Here is a 22,939-nt window from a genome sequence, read left to right as displayed (position 1 = left end):
CCCCGAGCCGGGGCTGCGGGGCGGAGGCCTTTCTCTGATGGTCGCTTTACCGCATCACCTCCACGCCCCGCTTCATGCCAATACGTCAGGCATATGCTGGAGGCACTGGTGTGCAAACACCATAGCTCCCAGGCCACAGGAGGGCACAGGTGCTTGCCAGCCCTGGAAAGGCACACCAAGAAACAGGGCCAGGACAGGGCGTGCTGGTCTCTTCCAGGGACGTAGAGCAGATTCCTTGTTCTGGCGCCAGCTCGAGTGGCTGGGACGGCACAATGCGGTTTTTCATAGGTGTGAGGAGCAGCCATGCCTAAGTAGGCCACCTGCCTCCTTTGGGGCCTTGGACGCCACTGGCTCCTCCTGGGCCCCTGCCTGGAACAGAGGCCGCCACACATTCTCCTTTTTCCCTTTCTCCTTTCCCCACACCCACCCCATTCCAAATACCCCTCTGGGTGGGAGCACACATCTGTGTGTGAGGCCAGACTGGGACAGTGGTAGGATGTAGGGCCGCGTGGTGCTGCCCGAACAACGGGGTTCAGACCTCGGGTGTTGGCCCAAGGCAGCCTCCAGGCCCAGAAGCGGAGGCCCCAGGCGGCCACTGCTCCCTCCCTTGGCCTCCTTTGCTTTCTCTCTGGCACCTTCCTCCGGGTCAGGATGGTGGGAAACCTGGGCTGGCCTGCAGGTGGTGGAGGGGAGTCTGAATGGCAGGTAGAGAAATGACTGAGACGGGAGTATGGACGATGGAGCCAGAGAGGAGGCAGGGAAGGCAAGGTACTGAGTGAATGAAGGCAAGGGAGGCGTTGGAGAAGGGCCCAGGGCAGAGGGGCCCAGCAGTGCAGACATCCAGGGCAAGGGGAAGAGAGTAATGGAGGCTGGGTTCCCGTTCCAGGCCACCTTTTGGGTCTCTGCCAGCCCCCTTCCACACCAGGCGGCCAGCAGGCACCCAGCCTGTGACCATGGGGCCCTCGAAGGGGGTCGGATCACATGTGTAGCCCTCCTGGGTCCCGGGGGCACCTTTGGAGGGAGCCCAGGCCTGGGTGCCAGCTGGCTCCTCACTGTCACTGGAAAGACAAAGGCATTGGGGCAGGGCACAGAGTCACCAAGTGCAGGCAGGCCTTGGCCTGGGAGCCTCGAGGGCCTTCATTCAGAGCACACCCCCAGCCCAACCCCGCCCCCCTGAGAAAGAAGGTGGGCATGGATGCATCATGTTGGAGGGACGTCACCCAGCGATGTGGGTTCTGGGACGGTCGTTCGGGCGGTGGCACCCACCATCTGCACCCTCACTCCCACTTCCCGTTCCCCTCCAGGACTCATCTGATGGCCTCTGCTGTGTGGATTTGTTCACAGGGCCCGGCACGTGGAGGACCCGCAGGGACCGAGGACCAGGAGGCACAGCCCCCTCAGGCCCTGTCTGTGCCCCGACTCCAGAGGAAGCTCAAGGAGGCAGCCAGGAAAATCCTGCGGCTGCACCTGGAGAAGGAGCAGCTCCTGGAGCTGGGGAACCGGCTGCGTGCAGAGCTGGGCCACCTCACTGGTGGGTCACCCCCCCCCACCCCGGCCCAGCATCGCCTGCGCCGTGTGGTTGGGGATGCTGGCAACAGAAGAGCCACGGTGGGGGGACCGGAAGAGGGCCAGAGGGAGGAGGGCCGGCCAGGCTGGCAGGGGGTTGGGGGGGAGTTCAGAAGGGAGAACAGAGCCGCCCTGTGGAGCGGCCAGGTCAGGAGTCAGGCACAGAGCTTGGCTTCATCTCTGCAGTGGGAGTTCCGTGAACCCACTCCTCTGGCAGCATCTGTGAGAAAAATACCGCAGGTTAGCAAAGCAGCTGGTGTTTCTATGCGGCTTTGTGGTGACGGCAAAGGCTGCCGAGTTCCCAGGCCGGCTCGGGCCTCGGCTTCCTCGAGATAAAGGCGACAGTGTATGCGGTGCCGCCGAGAGGCCGGGGCTGTGGGCCGCAGACACCCAGGCTGCCCGTGGGGGTCTTGGGTGCTGGTTCCTGAGAAAGGGGCCCATGGAACCCACCAGAGCCACCACACATTGGGCCTCTCCTGGCGCCTTGGCACCATCCGGTTCTCACAAGCACCCCCGGGTCACCCAGCCTGGCTGAGTGGCGCTCGCGCTGCCTCTGCCTTAAGCCCCTCGGTTTTCGTGCAGCTGGGGTACAGGCCGCTTTCTCACAGCTTACCCCTCAACTTCTGTGGCTTCTGCTTGTCTGTCCTTTTCCAGCAAGAGCTTTGAGTCACTGTGATGATCCCAGAGTCTGGGAGCTTTGGGATTCTACCCTGTTGTCGACTTGAAACTAAGCCATCCGCTCTCTCCATGACAGCTCACCTCCTTGAGGAGCAAGGCCCCAGGCTTGTGTTTCCTACTGGAAGCAGAGCACCCCAGTGTGCCTCTAAGGAGCTCGGAGCCATGGGGTGTCTGCAGAATGCTTCCTCTTGCCTAACTAGAGTCTTGGCTTCCTTCAAGGGCCCTCCTCACCCCCAAGCACTGCAGTGCCCAGAAAGCACTTCCCACTGAAGGAGAAGGAGGTTGGGCGGAACATCCATCCCCGGTCTCTTCGTAGCACTGAGCTGTGTGTACGATAATAGTAGCTTTTTTTTTTTTTTTGCGGTACGCGGCCTCTCCCGTCGTGGCCTCTCCCGTTGCGGAGCACAGGCTCCGGATGCGCAGGCTCAGTGGCAGGCTGAGCCCAGCCCAGGAGGCTCACGAGCCCAGCCCAGGAGGCTCACGAGCCCAGCCCAGCAGGCTCACGAGACCAGCCGCTCCGCGGCATGTGGGATCTTCCCAGACTGCGTCATGAACCCGTGTCCCCTGCATCTCAACCACTGCGCCACCAGGGAAGCCCCAAGGGCTCCATTTCTTAATTCTACCCCATTCCCTCCCACATCTGAACCTTCCTGCCCCTTAACCTTGGCCTCCGTGCCAAGCCCTGCCACTGCCAGGGTTCCCTCTCCCAGCCCTTGAGGCCCCAGACCTTTTTGATCACAGCCATGCCTCTCTCTCCCTCTGACCTTTTATCCCAGTGAACTTTTCTTTCCTCCTCATTGTGGCTTCCTGTAATCAGCTGGCCTCATGGCCAAATATTTGAGTCATCCACCTACCTACCCACCCATCCACCCACCCACCCATCCATCCATCCATCCATCCATCGCCCATCCATCCAGTAGAGGAGCCCCTGATCGGTGCAGACCCTCCATTGCCAGGCCCCAATCTGACTGAACTCCTCTCCCCAGGCCTGCTCCCTGTGCCTCCCAGTGTCAGAGAAAGCCGCAAATCCCTAGTGACCAAGTTTGCAGCCTTCTCTGAAAGTTGGAGCGACCTCAGCAATAGAACTTTCCATGCCTGGTGTTTTCATTAGTGGTAGACTTTTAACCACCTTTCATTTTCTTCTCTGGTGATTTGTCTGTATGGATTTTCTGCCTCTTCCTGGATCAATTTTGGACGTTTACATTTTGCTGGAAATCTATCCAGAGTTCCTAGCCTTTAAAGTACTACCGTAGAGTGGCACATAGTGGCCCATAACTCTCTACTTTCTTCTGCATCTGTGCTTGTTACCTCCTTCATTTTCTAAGACTTCCATATGTGCAGAGATGTGGCATTCAGCTCCAACTGCCCTTCGCCCATTGGCTATGCACATATTGACTCAGTGCATCTTTGCAACAATCCCAAGCATGAGGAAGGCTCCCCTTAAAAAGTTTAAAACCACATAGACATGGAAAAGTCAAAAATCAACAGATTTGATGTCATTACATCTTTTTTTTTAATTTTTTATTTTTTTGGCTGCGTTTGGTCTTCATTGCTGTGCACAGGCTTTCTCTAGTTGCAGCGAGCGGGGGCTACTCTTCGTTGCGATGCGTGGGCTTCTCATTGCAGTGACTTTTCTTGTTGCGGAGCACAGACTCTAGGCGTGCGGGCTTCAGTAGTTGTGGCACGCGGGCTCAGTAGTTGTGGCTCACGGTCTCTAGAGTGCAGGCTCAGTAGTTGTGGCACTCAGGCTTAGTTGCTCCGTAGCATGTGGGATGTTCCTGGGCCAGGGCTTAAACCGTGTCCCCTGCATTGGCAGGCGGATTCTTAACCACTGTGCCACCAGGGAAGTCCCTCATTACATCTTAGTATATCTCTAAGGAAAAGACATTGTAAGCAAAGATAAAAGACAAATAACAGACTCGGGAAATGTTTGCAACATACCTGACAGGTAAAACGAATGAGTACCCAAAATGGGCATCTGTAGATCACAGGCAAAATGCTGGATGGCACGTACAGGAGAAAATCCACAGAACTGACAAGGGTATGGACGCCACGCGCCTCTGCAGGAGTCTGAGGCGGGCAAGTAAGTCAGCATCAAGTTTACGCCCAGACTAAAAAGTCCCACCCTCATTGTCCAGGAGAGCGTGAGGGACACCCTGCCTCCGCGGGAACCTTCCCTGGTGAAGCCTTTTTGGAGGGCAATTTGGCTGCATCTCTCAAATTTTTTAATGTTCGTACCCTTTGAATAAGCTACTCTTCCCCTAGAGATTCTTTTAAAAGATTTTCTCACAGATCTGAAAAAGATGTACATACAAGGAGATATATATATATATATATATATATATTTTTTTTTTTTGTGGTGCGTGGGCCTCTCACTGTTGTGGCCTCTCCCGTTGCGGAGCACAGGCTCCAGATGCGCAGGCTCAGCGGCCATGGCTCACGGGCCCAGCCGCTCCGCGGCATGTGGGATCTTCCCGGACTGGGGCACGAACCTGTGTTCCCTGCATCGGCAGGCGGACTCTCAACCACTGCGCCACCAGGGAAGCCCATACAAGGATATTTTTGACAGCGTTTTTATTACAGTAAGAACGTTATTGGGAAGGTCCAGGTGTTCATCCGTGGGACATCGGAGTCGGAACTTGGATGCTGCTCAGCCCTCAAGAGAACGAAGGGGCGCCCGCATCCCCAGCAGGCGCCATCTCCGCACAGGCTTCTCAAACAAGAGGGACAGACAGCCCGCTTTCCGCATTCAGCTCCAGTCCACTGTGGATGATTCTTTTGTCAAGTACAATAAAAATGTGGCCCTTCCAAATTACTTCAAAGCCCCTGACGTCCTAACGCGTTTTCTCACTTTGTGTCCTTTCCTCGCGGGCCTGGACACTGTAAGGACCAGCTCGGCCCACTGACCACACACTGTGTGTGCCAGCCCAGACGCGTCAGCCTGTGAGAGGAGCAGCCCGCCGAACAGTGTGCTTGGAGCCCCAGGTGAACATACAAAGCGTGTGTGTGCACGCGTGCACATACAGGGCGGACTGGAAGGAAGCACATCCAGCGCTTTGAGGAGGATAGCGGAGTGAGAAGAGATGGGTGAAGGGTTTGGGGTTTGCTCTGTGAACTTCTCTGTCACTGGTGGTTTGTAAGAATGTCCAGCATACTCCGTTGGTTCCCTTTTGGGAAGGCCACCCTCCCCCAACACCGTGCGATGGTAGGTTTCTACTCTCCCACATTTGGGGGATAGCAAAGGCTGTGAACAAGACTGGTCTGTCTGCATTTTTTTACAAAGATGATTTACCAGGGTCATCAGTCATGTGACTGCGATCATTAAGTGGTACAGAATGACCAGCTGTGAGAGAAGTATCTTATCATCACTTGACAATATTGAAAATGTGAGGCCGTACAGCCAAGGCAGAGCCACACCCACTCTGGCTCCCTCTGGTTTCAGCGCCACCAGGCAGGGTCGACCCCAGGGTACACCTGCCCCTGCCCCAAGGCTTGTCCTCGCCTGTGTGCCTCTGGGAAGGGACCTCATCACCGCAGGGAGCTAGCAGAGCAGCCCCTTCACTGGCCCTGGCTTCATCCTGCATCCTCCACGGCCTGGGGTCAGGCTCCTGTGCCAGCCACGTCCCTCCCTCTCAGGTCCGGGCCTTCGGATCCGCATTTACAGACAGGCAGACTCGCGTGGTTGGGCGTGTGGCCCAGAGCTGCCCAGGCGGCCCTTGATTCAGCCCTTCACTCCCCCACCTCTTCTCCAGGCAAGTGGGTGGGTGGCAGTGCTGGGGAGTCACCTGTCCCCAGGTGCCCCGTCCCCGTTTGCACTCCTGTCAGCCCAGCTCTGAGTGCTCACCCCTCACTTCTGAGAGGCCATTACACCATCTGCTGTGGGTGAGGCCAGGACCATGATGGATGCCAGCACAGCCTGAGCAGGCCTGCACGGTGGAGGGCCAGAAAAGGGCCGGTCATGCAGCCAAACTGAGTGGACTTCAGCTTGGCCCACCTCTCTCCTACTCTGTTCTTCCTCCTGCTGCCAGTTCAGCTTTTGCCAGAAATTGGAACTGCACATGATGTTTTCCTAATCTATAGTATACAGCTAGGATTCCTTAAAGTGTTGTTTCTAAGAATCTTAACATCTAACAGTTTTGAAAGACTTTATTTGGGGGGTAGTTTTAGGTTCACAGCAAAACTGAGCAGAAGACACAGATTTCCTGTACACTCCCTGACCCCGCACACGCACTCCTCCCTCATAATCCACATCCACTCTAGATGGTACATTTGTCGTAATCAGTGAAACTACTTTGACACAGCGTCACCCAGAGTCCGTAGTTTACATCAGGTTCACCTTGGTGGTGTGTGTTCTGTGGGTTTGGAGCCTCTGTGCTCCACTGGTCATCCTCCCTTCCTCCTGACTTCTGACAACCACTCATCTTTTCACTGTCTCCATAGTTTAGCCTTTTCCAGAATGTCATACAGTTGGAATCACACAGTATATAGCCTTTGATAGCCAGCATTTCTTTTTATTTATTTATTTATTATTATTTTATTTTTTTGGCTGTGTTGGGTCTTTGTTGCTGCACACGGGCTTTCTCTAGTTTCAGTGAGCAGGGGCTATTCTTCTTTGTGGTGCGTGGGCTTCTCATTGTGGTGGCTTCTCTTGTTGCGGAGCATGGGCTCTAGGCGCGCGGGCTTCAGTAGTTGCGGCTCGCAGGCTCAGTAGCTGTGGCTTGTGGGCTCTAGAGTGCAAGCTCAGTAGTTGTGGTGCATGCTCCGCGGCATGTGGGATCTTCCCGGACCAGAGCTCGAACCCATGTCCCCTGCATTGGCAGGCAGATTCTTAACCACTGCACCACCAGGGAAGTCCCATAGCCAGCAATTCTTAAAAGCTCTCTTTTTATTCTGATTATGAAAGGCTGTTTGCTCATTATAAAAATACAAATGAATGCTGAGAAATTGTTAACTTATACTGGAAAGCACAAATTACTGACTAGAACTCATCCGCATTTTGGCGCCTATCTGTCTGTCGGGGTGTGTGTTCACACTGTCACACGCACCCTCATGTTGGAACTCCACATGGCCCCCGCCTCGGTCTGCACTCATTCCCTCGCTGGCCCCGCTGGGAGGAGACTCCACGCTGGAATCACATGTCTGTCCTGCGGCTCGGCAGTCATGCTGTAGCCAGCCTCGCAGGAGGGCATGGTCGTGCCCCCAGTCCACCCCTACCCCCCACCAAAGCGCATCTCAGGCATTTTTACAACAGTAAAATGCCTACTTGACCACAGCTTCACAGAAACTAAAAATTCATTAGAAAATGTTTTTTGCCAATTTAGTTAGGTAAAAATAGTTCATTGTTTTAATTTGTATTTCTTTACATTTCTGTGTGTGTGTGTGTTTTGGCCATTTGTATCTCATTATCATGTAGTTTTCCTGCTGAATTTCTTTTGTCCCTTCCCCCAACTTTCTTCTTGCTGAATTTTTGATTCATCTAGAAATGATTTAGTAAAAGGAAAGAACAAATTAGGGATTTATCTTTATCTTTTCCTAAGTGGTTAGCTGGCTGACCCAATGCTGTTTATTGGGCACACTTACATAAATAGTAAAATACCTCTTTACATTTAATTAATTATGATCATACATAAGGATCTCCAATCCTACTGTAAATGATATTAATTTAGAAGCAGTGATTTCAGTCACATTTTATGAACTCTTGGCATGTTTGCCCCTCGCTGTCAGCAACCTGCCACACTCTGCTTCTCTAGGACCCTCGGGAGCCCTGGGTCATGCACAATTTCACACATCTCTTCTGAGGGCCTGGGAGGGAAAGGAACTGACATTCAGGGATCTAGTCTTTCCTTCAAGAAGAGCCTGTGGGCAATAAACTCTTTGTCTTCATAAAATGATTTTATTTTGACCACTTTCTAGAACGATGGTGTAGCTGGAAAGAGACCTCTGATTAGCATTTTCTTACAACTTTTTCAAAGACAATAGCAACTTCCCTGGTGGCGCAGTGGTTAAGAATCCACCTGCCAATGCGGGGGACACGGGTTCGAGCCCTGGTCTGGGAAGATCCCACATGCTGCAGAGCAACTAAGCCCGTGTACCACAACTACTGAGCCTGTGCTCTAGAGCCCACGAGCCACAACTACTGAAGCCCACGCGCCTAGAGCCTGTGCTCGGCAACAAGAGAAGCCACCGCAAGGAGAAGCCCACGCACTGCAATGAAGAGTAGCCCCACTCGCTGCAACTAGAGAAAGGCTGCACGTAGCAACGAAGACCCAATGCAGCCAAAAATTAATAAATAAAATAAATAAGAAAAAAGAATCCACCTGCCAATGCAGGGGACACGGGTTCGAGCCCTGGTCCGGGAAGATCCCACATGCCGCGGAGCAACGAAGTCTGTGCACCACAACTACTGAGCCCGTGCGCCTAGAGCCCGTGCTCCAATGCAAGAGAAGACACTGCAGTAAGAAGCCCGCGCACTGCAACCAAGAGTAGACCCGCTTGCCACAATGAGAGAAAGCCCGCACGCAGCAACGAAGACCCAACGTAGCAAAAAAAAAATAAAAACAATACCCTGCTGTCTTCTGAGAAGCCAGCATTAGTACAAGCCCCTTCCTGGTGGGTGGCCTCCCTTTCCTCTCTGGCTGCTCTCAGATTTTTTTCATCTAATCCGTTTGTGCTCCTGTTTTACCATCCTGTGTCTACATGAGAGTTGCTCTGCTTTAATTTAACCTGCTCTGGAATCAGTATGTTTTTTAAATCTTAAGACTTGTGGTTGGTTGGTTTTGTGGGTTTTTTTTCCAATTCTTTAAAATTCTCAGCCATTTTTTTTTTTAATAAATTTATTTATTTTTGGCTGCATTGGGTCTTCGTTGCTGCGTGCGGGCTTTCTCTAGTTGTGGTGAGTGGCGGCTACTCTTCGTTGTGGTGCGCGGGCTTCTCATCGCAGTGGCTTCTCTGTTGCAGAGCACGGGCTCTAGGCCCACGGGCTTCAGTAGTTGTGGCACGGGGGCTCAGTAGTTGTGGCTGGTGGGCTCTAGAGTGCAGGCTCAGTAGTTGTGGCACACGGCTTAGTTGTTCCGCGGCATGTGGGATCATCCCAGACCAGGGCTCGAACCCGTGTCCCCTGCATTGGCAGGTGGATTCTTAACCACTGAGCCACCAGGGAAGTCCCCATTGTTTCTTTCTTTTTTTTTTTTTTAACATCTTTATTGGAGTATAATTGCTTTACTGTGGTGTATTAGTTTCTGCTGTATAACAAAGTGAATCAGCTATACATTTACATACATGCCCATATCTCCTCCCTCTTGTGTCTCCCTCCCACCCTCCCTATCCCACCCCTCTAGGTGGTCACAAAGCACCGAGCTGATCTCCCTGTGCTATGCGGCTGCTTCCCACTAGCTATCTGTTTTACATTTGGTAGTGTATATATGTCAGTGCCACTCTCTCACTTCGTCCCAGCTTACCCTTCCCCCTCCCCATGTCCTCAAGTCCATTCTCTACGTCTGCATCTTTATTCCTGTCCTGCCCCTAGGTTCTTCAGAACCATTTTATTTTTTAGATTCCTTATATATGTGTTAGCATACGGTATTTTTTTTGCTCTTTCTGACTTACTTCACTCTGTATGACAGTCTCTAGGTCCATCCACCTCACTACAAATAACTCAATTTTGTTTCTTTTTATGGCTGAGTAATATTCCATTGTATATACCTGCCACATCTTCTTTATCCATTCACCCATTGTTTCTTTAAATACCACTTCTTCCTATTTCTTTCTAATCTCTTCTGGAGCATGTTAGATGTGTTTATTTACATTGTGTGTGTGTGTGTGTGTGTGTGTGTGTGTGTGTGTTTTAAAATTTCTCTGCTACCTTCCAGGGGGTTTCCTCAAAGGTGACTGCTTGGAGCCAATGGGTAGATTCCTGTGTCTTTACCAGAAGTTTCCATTTCATCTTTGTTCATTCTTTTCCTTGGGATAATTTTATTGTTCTTTCCCTGATTTCTTAAACATTTACTTCATTCTTTTTTGTTTAGTAATTGCATTTTTTATATATATAAATTTATTTATTTTTAGCCGCATTGGGTCTTCATTGCTGTGTGCGGTCTTTCTCTAGTTGCGACGAGCAGGGGCTACTCTTCGTTGTGGTGTGCAGGCTTCTCATTGCAGTGGCTTCTCTTGTTGCGGAGCACGGGCTCTAGGTGTGTGGGCTTCAGTAGTTGTGGCACGCAGGCTCAGTGGTTGTGGCTCATGGGCTCTAGAGCGCAGGCTCAGTAGTTGTGGCTCACGGCTTAGTTGCTCCGCAGCATATGGGATCTTCTCGGACCAGGGCTCGAACCCGTGTCCCCTGCATTGGCAGGCGGATTCTCAACCACTGTACCATCAAGCAAGCCCAGTAATTGCATTTTTTAAGGTGTGAATTTCCCATCTGAGTATGGCTTTGGCCATGTCCCAGGGGTTTTGAGGGATCATATTATCAGGGTGATTAGTTGCCAGATGTTCTGCCCCTATGGGCTCAGGTTTTCTATTTCACTCAAGTTAGGTTAGGATTGTTCACCTAAAACACAAAAATGGCCAGTTATTTTTCCAGCAAAATGGGAACAGCAAAGAATTGCCATTTAGGACTGCAGCTACGGTGAACCACGTGGAAGTCCAGTAAAACGAGAGGAAACGGGTTTTCTCACGGGTGAGATAGGAGTACCACACGAACTACTGTAGGGGATAATGAGGCCATAAGCCTCAAAGTCTTCTATTATGGACTTTATACCTTGAAGGGCTTTTTTACTTGAGGAGAGGTTTTGAGGGATCTATTTGAATCTCGATGGGAGGTACACTGTGGATTTTGCCAATACCAATTGGAGAGTTTGCCCATAAGGAGAGTGGTAGCTGATTCAATAGGGACAAATGATTAGTGTTTCCGGAATCAGTTCCAGAACCGTTGGAGACAGAGCAAATAAAAGATGTCAAAGGATCATTTAATTCACCTGGTGGCTATTTTGATGGCGACTGTCAAATTTTAGAACTGTTTCCCCCTTTTGGGAGAAAGAAGTTCAGGCATGATACTTTTCCAAGAAGTCTCAGCCTATTAAATGAATAGGGACGGAGGAGCTAAGGAGAAGAGGGTGTGTATCTCTTAAAGGGTCTAAGCAAAAGGGAATAGGTTCAGAAACAGAACCCTGTTGAGGTGCATTAGAGATCCCCCAGTATTTGGACCAGTTTAGTATTTTGAGGCAGGGGCTCCTTTCTAGCAGTGGGGCTGAGCACTGAGAGTGTGGTCTGGTGTCTGTAAGGACAGAGAGAGATTCGTTCCCAATCTGGAGAGTGGCTTCTCCAAGCTGATTCAAGGAGAGGATTGGGAGAGCCTCTGTCCTTCCTTGGAGCCCCTCATTGGGAGTTAAGAGGATATTGGAAAGGCTGGTTAGAGGGCTGAAGATGCCCGAAACACTTAAACTTGTAACAGTCTTTCCAGTGTCCTCGCTCTTTACAGTAATAGCAGAAACTAGAAGGTTTTGGGTTTCGTTAAGGGGCCTTAATTTTCGGGAGTTGAAGATTAAGAATTTAGTGGTCTTTCTTTCTTTTTTTTTTTTTTTTGCAGTACGTGGGCCTCTCACTGTTGTGGCCTCTCCCGTTGCGGAGCACAGGCTCCGGCCGTGCAGGCTTAGCGGCCATGGCTCATGGGTCCAGCCGCTCCGCGGCATGTGGGAACTTCCCGGACCAGGGCATGAACCCGTGTCCCCTGCATCGGCAGGCGGACTCTCAACCACTGCGCCACCAGGGGAGCCCTAGTGGTCTGTCTTTTAGGTGATTCATCTAGGATTCGAGTGAACTAATTTGCCAAGTTAACTAAGTCTAGAGTGGACGTAATTTCCCATTCCACCCTTGTTCTTTTAAAAGAGAAAGATCCTGGTTCAGCCCATTCATAAGTATGGAGATAAGGAGTATCTGAGTGGTTTGAACATCTGAAGGAAGACCAGAATTTTCTTTAAAAACAATGTGAAGTCAATTATAATAGTTATGAACAGGTTCATCAGATTTTTGTGTGAAAACCTAAATTTTATTCCCATCAACAGGCTTAGGAAAGACGACTGTAATTGCTGGTGGAGGTTTTCAGCACGTTCTGACCTCTTGCCAGAAGCTAGGGGTTTGTTTTTCTAAATCCCCTCCAGGGTGTTTCCATCGGGCTAATTTCATCCAGTGTTTGGCTTGCCCCTCAAAAAGCATGTAAACTAACTGATATAAATCTGAGAAACCAGACTGGTAGGTTTGAATAACTATGCTAAATTCTCCAGCAAACCTACGGGGGGCCCTCAGTTACTTTAGGAAAGTCTTTAACTGCGTCTGGCAATTCACCCTTCCTCAAGGGAACATAAGTAATCTGGGGTCTCTTTGGACCCTCAGAATATTTCACTTTAAAGGGCAGGTTCTGATAGGTTCAGAGGGTGGCAGAGCCTGAGACAAAGAAGCAGGGGTGGGAGGATGAACAAGATGACACCAGGGACAAAGGAGTTGGGGGAGCTGAGCGTGAGACTTCAGAGCCATTTTGTCTTTCTTTAATTGTTTGCCTCAGTTAATGTAATTATTGTATTTGCAGGGAAGCAATTTTAAATTCCTGATAATGTTTGGAAGCCTCAAAATAGCAACCAAAAGAGGCACCCGGTTTAATTTTGATGATTTCAGAGCTATGGCTAATATAGTTTTAAGAAAGGTAAGTTTGGGGAGCCTGAAATTTCCCCATAGAAATGTGCAGGAGGAGGGGCTGTGGTTTTTAAACATAAAATCAGACGGTCCTTGAATGTGGGGTGCCCTCAAGACATTTAGATAACTGGGATCCCATTTTCGAGAGTTTTTTTTTTTTTTCTCTAAAGCAAAGAGGTAATTCTTAAACAGCCTGCAGGCCAAATAGCATCACAGTTCCAGTAGGGACAGCCTGATCCCAACGGAATCAGGCCAGAGGCTGAATGGCACAGTTCCAAATAGGAACAGCCCAGTTCCAAAAGGAATTGGACCAAATGCCAGCACAGTTCCAATAGGGACAGCCTGATTTCAAGTCCGGCTGAAGTGCCAAGTGAGTACTCACGGACAAAACAAGGCCTTAACAAAAAAGGATGAAGCCTTTGAACAGATCCCAGATAAAGCCTAGAGAGCTTCCAAATGCAAAAAGAGTGGAGCTCAGATCCAGGAGAAAAGCTTACCCTCAAACTCCAGGGGTGACTAGAAAAACAGTGAGCTCAGTGGGCTCTGTTGGTACCACACCTGTTTGCTCACCAGCCTTGGGGTTGTCAGGGGTCTGCTCTGGATCTCGGTTGGACCTCCATGTAATGTTAACCTAAAACAGTTATTTTTATCAGCAAAACGAGTTTATTAAGGAGCAGCAAAGAATTGCAGTTCAGAACATACAACTATGGTGAACCACATGCAAGTCGGGTAAAGCAAAAGAGAGGAAACTCTTTTATAGAGGAGAAGGGGACATTGTGGGGAGCCGTTATAAACAGTCCATTGGAGGAAAATGGGGGTTCAAAGTGTAGTGGTTTTTCATTGGCTGAGCTGTAATGATCTCTCATTGGTTGGGCTGCTGCCAGGCAAGGAGAATGTCTTCCTCCCACAGGCAGCAGTAAAGCAGTGTCACTTCCGTATGGAGATGCAAGGTAGTCTCTTCTGTTAGGATCTGTATTGATGTGAGTGGGACGTGCATAAGGGCTCCCCTTCTGGCCTCCCACTCCATCTTAGTGAGATTCCCTTGGTTAATTTTCACAAGAGAGAGTTTCAAAATTCCTTTAGTGGGCTTCCCTGGTGGTGCAGTGTTTATAAGGATCCAACTGCCAATGCAGGGGACGTGGGTTCGAGCCCTGGTCCAGGAAGATCCCACATGCCGCGGAGCAACTAAGCCCACGAGCCACAACTACTGAAGCCTGTTCACCTAGAGCCGTGCTCTGCAACAAGAGAAGCCACCGCAATGAGAAGCCTGCGCACCACAACAAAGAGTAGCCCCCACTTGCCGCAACTGGGGAAAGCCCGCGTGCAGCAACGAGGACCCAACTCAGCCAAAAATAAATAAATAAATTTATTTAAAAAAGAATTCCTTCAGTTATTTTTAAGCATGAGTTGAAGTCTACTTTTGATTCTGTTCTATTAAGCAGCCTTATTAAATATATTTTTTTCTTATTGGAAAAAAATTACAGTGTTATTAAAGGTGCTAAAGAAGACCTAGATAAACAGAGATACAGTATGTCCACTGACACAGAGAGCTTACTTTTTCGATGACGTCAATTCTCAAACTGATCAAAATCCCAGCATATTTTTTTCAAGGAGCTGGACAAACTGGATTTTATGTTCACATGGATGAACAAATGAGCAAAATACCGAAGACTATCCTGCTGGTCTTGGGGAGTCTCCGACGAGGTGGGAGGCAGCTGCAGCTCACTGTGGGGACAAGGACACTGGTGGCGGAGGTACCAGGGAACACCCACTGGCGTGAGCTCTCCTGGAGACCACCACCCTGGCACGAAGACCCAGCCCCACCCAACAGCCTGTAGGCTCCAGTGCTGGGATACCTCAGCTTAAATACAATTATTAACATTCTGTCTAAACTTCTTTATACTCGTCAACTTGAAAAGCCAAGAACCACGATCTTTGTGTTAAAATCTTGCACTGCTCTTGTATTTCTGTCCATTTCTCCTCCTCACCATTGTGTTGTATCAATTTTCATGCCATGTTACTTAGAGCAGAAGTGTTCATGACAGTTAATAGCTCATCATGGTTCATATTATTCAGTGTCCTTTCTGATGTTTAATAACATTTAATAATATTTCTTTAACCAGGTTTTAAAAAGTAATTTTCAGAAAGAAGTAAAATATGGCTCTCAAACAGATATGAAAATGATCCCGAAAAAAAAAAAAAAAGATCCCGTGTTTAGAATTCTCTTCTGTTTACTAAACAGTGAGGAAATCAGTCACATGTTATAAGCAATTCCAAGGAAAAATCAAAAGGGCACAAATTTATTTGGAGTAAAGGAATTGAATTGCAAATGGGGCAGAACTGGTTTCTCTAAAGGGGGGAGGGGGAGCCCATGAAAACTCCAAGGGACGAGGTGTAGTTTGCGTGTCTGTCAACTTCCAGAGTTGTAAAGTAGCTCAGGCACAATGAGAGGCAAGAACCTGACAGCCCCTCAGGGTGCGCAGTAGGCTATGCAGTTTCCATTGGAACACAGTTTTTTCCCTGCAGTTTCTTTTTTAAAAAATTAATTTATTTACTTTTGGCTGCCTTGGGTCTTCGTTGCTGCGTGTGGTCTTTCTCTAGTTGCGGCGAGCAGGGGCTACTCTTCGTTGCAGTGCACAGGCTTCTCACTGCGGTGGCTTCTCTTGATACAGAGCACGGGCTCTAGGTGCACAGGCTTCAGTAGTTGTGGCATGCGGGCTCAGTAGTTGTGGCTTGTGGGCTCTGGAGCGCAGGCTCAGGAGTTGTGGCGTTCAGGCTTAGGTGCTCCGCGGCATGTGGGATCTTCCCGGCCCAGGGCTCGAACCCGTGTCCCCTGTTTTGGCAGGCGGATTCTTAACCACTGTGCCACCAGAGAAGTCCCTCCCTACAGTTTCTCAGCTTTTGATAAAAAAATAATCTCGGGGAATTCCCTGGCGGTCCAATGGTTAGGACCCTCGCTTTCACTGCTGAGGGCTTATGTTCAATTCCTGGTTGGGGAACTAAGATCCCACAAGTCGCACAGCGTGGCCAAAAGAAAAAAGAAAAAGAAAAATAATCTCAAAGACTATTCTTGATCACAAAACAAGTCTGGTATCATTTGGCCTGATCGTTTCCATAGGCGCAGCAGGAGTGTTAATTCACGGTGTTAGACTTCTTGAGTTTGCTTTGCTGGAACTTTCCATCACGATTTCAGATTGGACTGTTGAAAGCTTGTTTGTTGTCCTGAGTCCAGGAAGCCAAGAACTCTCCATGTTTCACCTGCTTGGTGATTTTGAGAAAATTCCTTTTTTCTTGAGGTTTCCAAAATATTCTGAGGTTCCTGGACCTGCCAGGAGATGACCTTCCTTAACCCTCTGTGAGCCTGCCACCTGCCAGTTATCCTGGGAGGGAGGGCTTTGTGAGCATTGCTCCATGAAGTCAACCACAGATCCTTACAGGCAATGGGTCCTGATAATTAAATGAGTATCATTCTCAACTCTGGCTGCCCAGGCAGGGCCTTGGCTGCATAATCCACATTTCCAGTCAAATCCTGGTAAAAACAAGGACAGATTCTCTTTGAGCCTATGCAAATTACTATATTGTCAGGCAAGTAAGAATAGTCAACCGGAGTTTCTGAGTTCTGGAGGACTCGGGCAGGGAGAACAAGATACCACTTAGAAATGTTTCATTTCAGTTTACAAAACCAGAGACCACTAAATGTATGTGGACTACAGACAGCTTAAGGGGAAAAAGAAAGAGTTCCTTGCATATCTAGAAAGGAGAACATTAAAATCACATCTATAGTGTTCCCAACAACAGCTGCCTCGTCCCTCATTGGTTCCTTCAGTCCTAGGTGGTTAATCCTTGTTCCTCTCAGTCTTGGTTCTGAGGTCTCAATGGTCCATCTGCTTCTTGACTAGGGTTCTGGAAATCCTGAGTCAGTCCACTGGGATGGCCTCACGGTGGTCTAAGCAATTCCTGTAAGCACAGTCTTTTCCCACTGTGCTGACCTGACTGTAAAGCTTTCTCTCCTTTTTCTTCTTTCTTTCTTTCATTTTTTTCCCATTAAAGTAAACAAACTCTTTGTAGATGTTCACTGAAGAAAAAATGCACAACCTAAAAGTTGAGAATTATGTTTTATTCAAGAACGTTACTGAGGACTGTAGTCTGGGAAGGTAGCCTGTCAGATGGATCTGAGAGACTGTTCCAAAGAGGTCAGGGAGGAGAAAGAACATGTAGGAGTTTTTGCTGAAACAATATATATGTAGTGAGACATCAAAAGATTACTGCTAATCACAAAAAGCAGGCATCTCGAGGATTTTAGTGCCTTTCTACCTATGGGAAGATGCAAGACCTTGGGCCCATTGAAATCATTCCTTTGATATGCATCTTAACTATGTAGGGACAGTGTCCTGTTTTTCTCCATCCCAAATCCCCTCAGGGTGCACAGTTGGGGTGGCTGCAGAGGCTGATAGCTTGGTGGCAGGCAACATTCTTTGTTTATTGAAATGGCAGACAACATTTTTTTTGTCCATGGAGATGTCAAAGACTTAACATGGCCATGGTTAACTTACTAATAATTTTCAAAAGTGAAAGATCTGATGAGAGTTCATAACAAGAATAGTGCAACTGAGAAGTTACAGTTGGTTGTTTCTGTGTCATGCAGAACAAAGTTAGTCCCCCACCCGCACCCCCACCCCACCCCCCCCCCCGGCAAAAAAAAGTTTTAGATTAAGTTAATCTAAGATGTTTACGCCTATTTTCAAAGAAGACTGCTGAAGCATTGATTACAAGAATAATCCTCAAGTGTATATACTTAAACTTTTGCTTCTTATTTTTCTCTGCTGCGGAGAGGGTATGTCTTTGGGTCTCTTAATGGATGGCTCATGACTGCCACTTTGAGAAGCTGCATAAGGGGTATGTGCTGCTGTGGAAGGCTTCTGTGTGTTCTGAAGTCTGCTGAAATGCTGGTGTGTGTTGTATAAGTCACAGGTGTCCACCCCCCAAGTTCTCTTGAAAGAGAAGTGACTTTGGTTTTGAAGAGGTACTTACTGTTCTTCTTGAGTATTTGAATTCACCACGAGAGAAACCCAAGTGACGTGCACACAGAGGACAAACCATTTCCCTCATCTCGTTTATAGGGAAGCTGCCTCATCACCCCCTTCCTACCCCTGAGGCCCAGGGTTCAGGTGAGGCACCTGATGCACGCTTGGGACCGTTGCAACCCCGTCTCACAACTCAGGTAACACTCCTTTACGTAAGAAACTTATTTCTAATAACTTTTTACTGATTGCTTAAATACTTTATTTCATAACAGAAACTTCAAAATACAGTAAACACAATTTAAAAAGTTTCCAACTTTTAGCATTTCAACATAGTTGCCAGTAACATATCAGTGTGTTTCCTGCTATTTTTCAAAATTACAAAGTATAATATATATATATATGTTTTATTATATAGCTTTACCTACCTAGGTATTATTTTCTAAATCTTTACCAACATAATAGTTTAAAAAATGCATCTTTTAAAAATGTCTTATATTTGGAGCAATTTTAAATTTTTTAATCTATTTATCAGCCATTTATATTTCTTCTTTTGTGGGTTATTTATGCAAGTTTTTAGCTAATTTTTCTACTTGTGTGTTTGTATTTTTCTTGTTAGTTTGTAGGGGTTCTTTATGTGTTAAGGAAATTGTTCCTTCTCTGTTACACATGTTTCTCAAACTTGTCATTTGCCTTTTAATTTTTCTTTTTTTAAAAAATCCACAGATAACTTTTTTTTCATCTAATGAACCCTGTCAGTCTACTTTAAAGGTTTATTTCACTGTTTTCTGGCTTAGAGGTTTCTTTCTATATTTTGAGTTTAGGTAAATATTCACCTGTTTCTCTAGTTGTTCTATTTTACTAATTGTCATAGTACCCTGTAAGTAATTATCCTCCTTTTTCTCACTGATTTTGAATTGACATTTTTATCATGTACTGAAAATCTATACTCTTGCTTATGTTTGTGTTTAATTTTTTATTTTGAAATAACTTCAAATTTACACAAAGTTGCAAGAATAGCACATATACCCTTCACTTAGATTAACCAATTGTTAACTTTTTGCTACATTTGCTTTATCATTCTTTCTCTTCCCTCCCTCTGCTTCCTCCACATTTTAGAGAAATAGGTAGATCTAAGTTGCAGACATCGAGCCCCTGGATGCCAGAATACAAGGACACTCCCTGACATATAGCTGCAGTAAAATATAAATTATCAAAATCAGGAAACATAACATTAATGCAGTCCTAGAATTTAATACATATTCTGTGTTCAGATTTTGCCAGTCACCTCTTTTCAGCCATCCTCCTCCACCAAGCAGGCCGTCCAGGACCTGTGTGGCATGCAGCTCACGCGTGTATGTGCACATGTCTCCTTCAGCCTGGACGACTGCTCAGCCCTTCTTTGTCTTTCACAACATTGGCATTTTTGAGAAGTTAGGCCAGTGCTTGGTAGGTGATGGGCCTGATGCTGCAGCATTGTTAGGTTCGGGTTCTGCATTTACTTTCTGTACAGTTCCAGTGAATTATCTGCTCCTGAGCAGGTGCTCTCCGGCTCTGAATCCCGTAGCTTCGTAATGTTTTAATAAGTTACAAATACATATAACAGCTTGCCCTTGTTTCTGTTCCTTTACAGAATTTTCTTGGTTGTTCTTTCCATTTATTCTCTGTTGGGTGGATATTGTTATTTATGTATTTATTTTTATTTTAAGTATTTTTAGACTTCTAAGATAAAAAGACTAATATAATGAAACCTGTGTGTACACCATCCAACTTAATAAGCAAAATGTTGTAAGTTAAAACCCCTTTGAGTGTTCTGCCCCCAATATCCATGGTCCCTTCAGACTTTCCCGAGCCTGGTGTTTCTCTCTCTCAGCAGATATTTAAAGAATCTGTGTAAATCACACCGAGCTGTGTGTACATCGTTCTGTACACATGCTCTCATTCAGCACTGTGTTTCTGATGTACACCGTTGGCCCTTGAACATCATGGGGGTTAGGGGCACGGACCCCCCTCCAGTGGTCGAAAATCCACGTTTAACTTTACAGTCGTCCCTGTGTATCGGTGGTTCTGCATCCGTGGATTCAGCCAGCTATGGATCATGTAGTCCTGTACTGCATATTTATTGAAAAAACTCTGCATATGAGGGGACCTGCCCAGTTCAAACACATGTTGTTCAAGGGTCAACTGTGTATATGTTGGTACATGTAGCTTTAGTTCAGGAATTGGTAAACCTTTTCTGTAAAGGACCAAATAGTGAATATTCCGGCCTGTAAGGGCCAGAGTCTCTGTTGCAACTTCTCAACTCTGCGTTTGTCCTGAATGCCAGCACAGGAGATATGTAAACAGGCGGGCATGGATGTGCTCCAGTAAAAGTTTATGGACCTTGTAACTTTAATTTCATAATTTTCATGTCATGAAATATTTTTCTTCTTTTTTGATTTTTTTCAACTATTTAAAAATGTAAAAACTATTTTTAGCTCATAGGCTCTACCAAAAAATGTGGTGGGCAGGATTTGGTCTACAAGTTGTGCTTTGCCGACCCCAGGTCTAGACACAAGTTGGTGTATTTTCTTTCTATTTTGTGAATACACGAGCATTTACTTATCCATTCTTCTATTGATGGGCATTTAGGTCAGTTACCATTTCTTTGGTGTGAACATTGTTACAGATGTCCTCATGTGCAGAAGTTTCTCGGGCATGGACCTAGGATCAGAATTGCTGTGTTCTAGGCTGTGTACATTTTATCTTCCTTAGATACTGTTGAATGACACTGTCAAGTTGTTATACTGGCCTATACCTTCAGACAATGCATGAAGATCCTTTATAGTGTGTCACATATAGGTATTTCAGAGGTCAACAAAATATAGTCACCTGTTTTTGTTGCTATCAAAAATTTTTTAATAAATAGGCTTCGTTTTTCAGAGCAGTTTCAGATTCACAGCAAAATTGAGCAGAAAGTATAGAGAGTTCCCGTGTACCTCCTGCCCCGACACGCGCACAGCCTCCCGTGTCATCAGCAACCCCCAACAAAGCGGTTAATTTGTTAGAATCAATGAGCCTGCCCTGACACGTCATCAGCACAGTCCACAGTTTACATCAGGGGTCACTCTTGGCACACTTTCTACGGGTTTGGACTAGTGTATAATGGCACATGCTCATTATTATAGCATCACACAGAGTAGTTTCATGGCCCTAAAACTCCTCTGTGCTCCACTATTCATCACCCGTAACCCCTGGCAACCACTGATCTTGTTCCTGTGTTCATGGTTTTGCCTTTTCCAGGATGTCACAGAGTTGGAATCAAACAACAAGTAGCCTTCTCAGATGGGCGTCCTTCCCTTAGCAACATGCGTGTAAGGTTCCTCCATGTCTCTTCCTGGCTTGAGAGCTCATCTTTTTATTGATGAATAATTGTCTAATAGCTGTACCAGTCTGTTTCTCTTCAACATCCCTTTAAACTTACACTTTCCTACTGTTGCTGGTCATTTGGAACAGAGTTGACTTTTGTAAAATGATTTTGTAGCTATTAACTCTTCTGAACTGATTGATGCCAACACATGTGTCAGTATTTCTCTTTGCTTTTGTGTGTTGATGGACGTAGCATCTGGGGTAAGGACCGGGCTGCTTCCTTTTCTGGCCTCACACCATTCATCTTTTCTCACCCCACTGTCCTGGGCAGGACCCCACACAGCGTGGAGGAAAACTGGGTGGCTGACACCCACACGTTTGTCCTGGTTTACAGAGAATGCTTTTCCCATTTTTTATCTTCAGGTAGTATGTTTGCTGTAGGCTTTAGTATTATGTTGAACCATACAAAATTGCCATTTTATGGGTCAAAAGTGGTCAGATACCAGCAATTTCATATAATTTGACCTAATACAGACTCTCCATCAGTTTAGATAAGTTTGTTTGTTTGTTTGTGGCTTGTGGGATCTGAAAGTTTAACTGAAAGTTAAAACAAAAATGTATGAGTGCATTACTTGGCTGAAAATCCAGAACTTAATTAAACTTGAGCAGGAGAAGCGGCAGCAGCAGGTGGCCCTCCGTGCAGGGCTCTGCACAGTCCCGGGCTTCGGTTCTCCTCGGTGCCCCCTCCTGACTGCTTTTCCACAGGCTTCCCCTCAGAGGGAAGATGTGAGTGTTTAGGCTGCAGGGGGCCAGCTGTGCACTGAAGATGTGTCACAAACAAGAGCTGCAGGGCCCCTTGTGTGCCTGGCGGGGCCCAGGGTGCCCTCCCTGGGCACCACAGGAAGGTTGTGTGACTTTCCGGTCTTGGTTGCCCTCGAGGGCGGGGAGGTACTTCGATTGCCATGATGAGGCCTGTTAAATTCGTCCTGGCCGGTGAACCCAAGCAGGTTCCCCACTTTGGCTTGTCACAGAGCCGAGTAAGTCCCTCATATCAGAAATTTGGGGAGAGCGTTTCTCCCTAATCTTGAGGTAAAACTCAGTAAGGTACCCCATCAATGACCCACGAACACTGAATTTCTTTTATTTAAATTTCCACGACAGGACTCTAAGAATGCCAAGAAAGAATGTTTCCCTGAACGCTCAGGAGAGAGCCAAGCCCGCTTGGCACAGACAGTCTGCAGAAGGGATGCTGAGCCAGGCTGCACAGCGGGGCCAGGGCTGGTACGCAGGATCCACCAGGGCCACGTCTTCATGCCACATCCCGACCCAGGAAGCACCTGGAACTGGAGTGCTTGGTGTCAGAGAGGGTGGCCGTTGCCCAGAGTGACAGGGCTTCACCTCAGGGCATTGGCCCTGGTCCCCAATCCCACCTCCCTCGCCTCCCTCGGGATTGTGTTTCATGTTTTTTTTTTTTAGCTGCACCGCGCAGCTTGTGGAATCTTAGTTCCCCGACCAGGGATTGAACCCGATTGAACCCGGGCCCTCGGCAGTGAAAGCACAGAGTCCTAACCACTGGTTCGCCAGGGAATCCCCCATGTTTCATGTTTAAATGTCCAGAGCCCCTCCTCGGGCCACGTCCACTG

The 22,939-nt window shown here is 47.6% G+C and overlaps 1 protein-coding gene across 8 annotated transcripts in view; it reads left to right on the top strand.

Annotated features, from left to right (window-relative positions):
• The window catches only part of CCDC57 (coiled-coil domain containing 57), a 105,613-nt gene that overhangs the window by 54,038 nt on the left and 28,636 nt on the right, over positions 1-22,939 (top strand). For all 8 annotated transcript variants that reach the window (XM_060290756.2, XM_060290758.2, XM_060290755.2 and 5 more), the window contains 3 exons: positions 1,345-1,531; positions 18,048-18,148; positions 22,458-22,577. In XM_060290756.2, the coding sequence (XP_060146739.1) occupies positions 1,345-1,531; positions 18,048-18,148; positions 22,458-22,577 (408 nt within the window). The remainder of the gene's footprint in view (positions 1-1,344; positions 1,532-18,047; positions 18,149-22,457; positions 22,578-22,939) is intronic.

This window comes from Globicephala melas, chromosome 20 (genome assembly GCF_963455315.2).
Source record: "Globicephala melas chromosome 20, mGloMel1.2, whole genome shotgun sequence".
Classification (NCBI taxonomy): domain Eukaryota; kingdom Metazoa; phylum Chordata; class Mammalia; order Artiodactyla; family Delphinidae; genus Globicephala; species Globicephala melas.
Note: the sequence above shows the minus strand (reverse complement) of the source record. Positions and strands in the feature narration are given on the sequence as shown.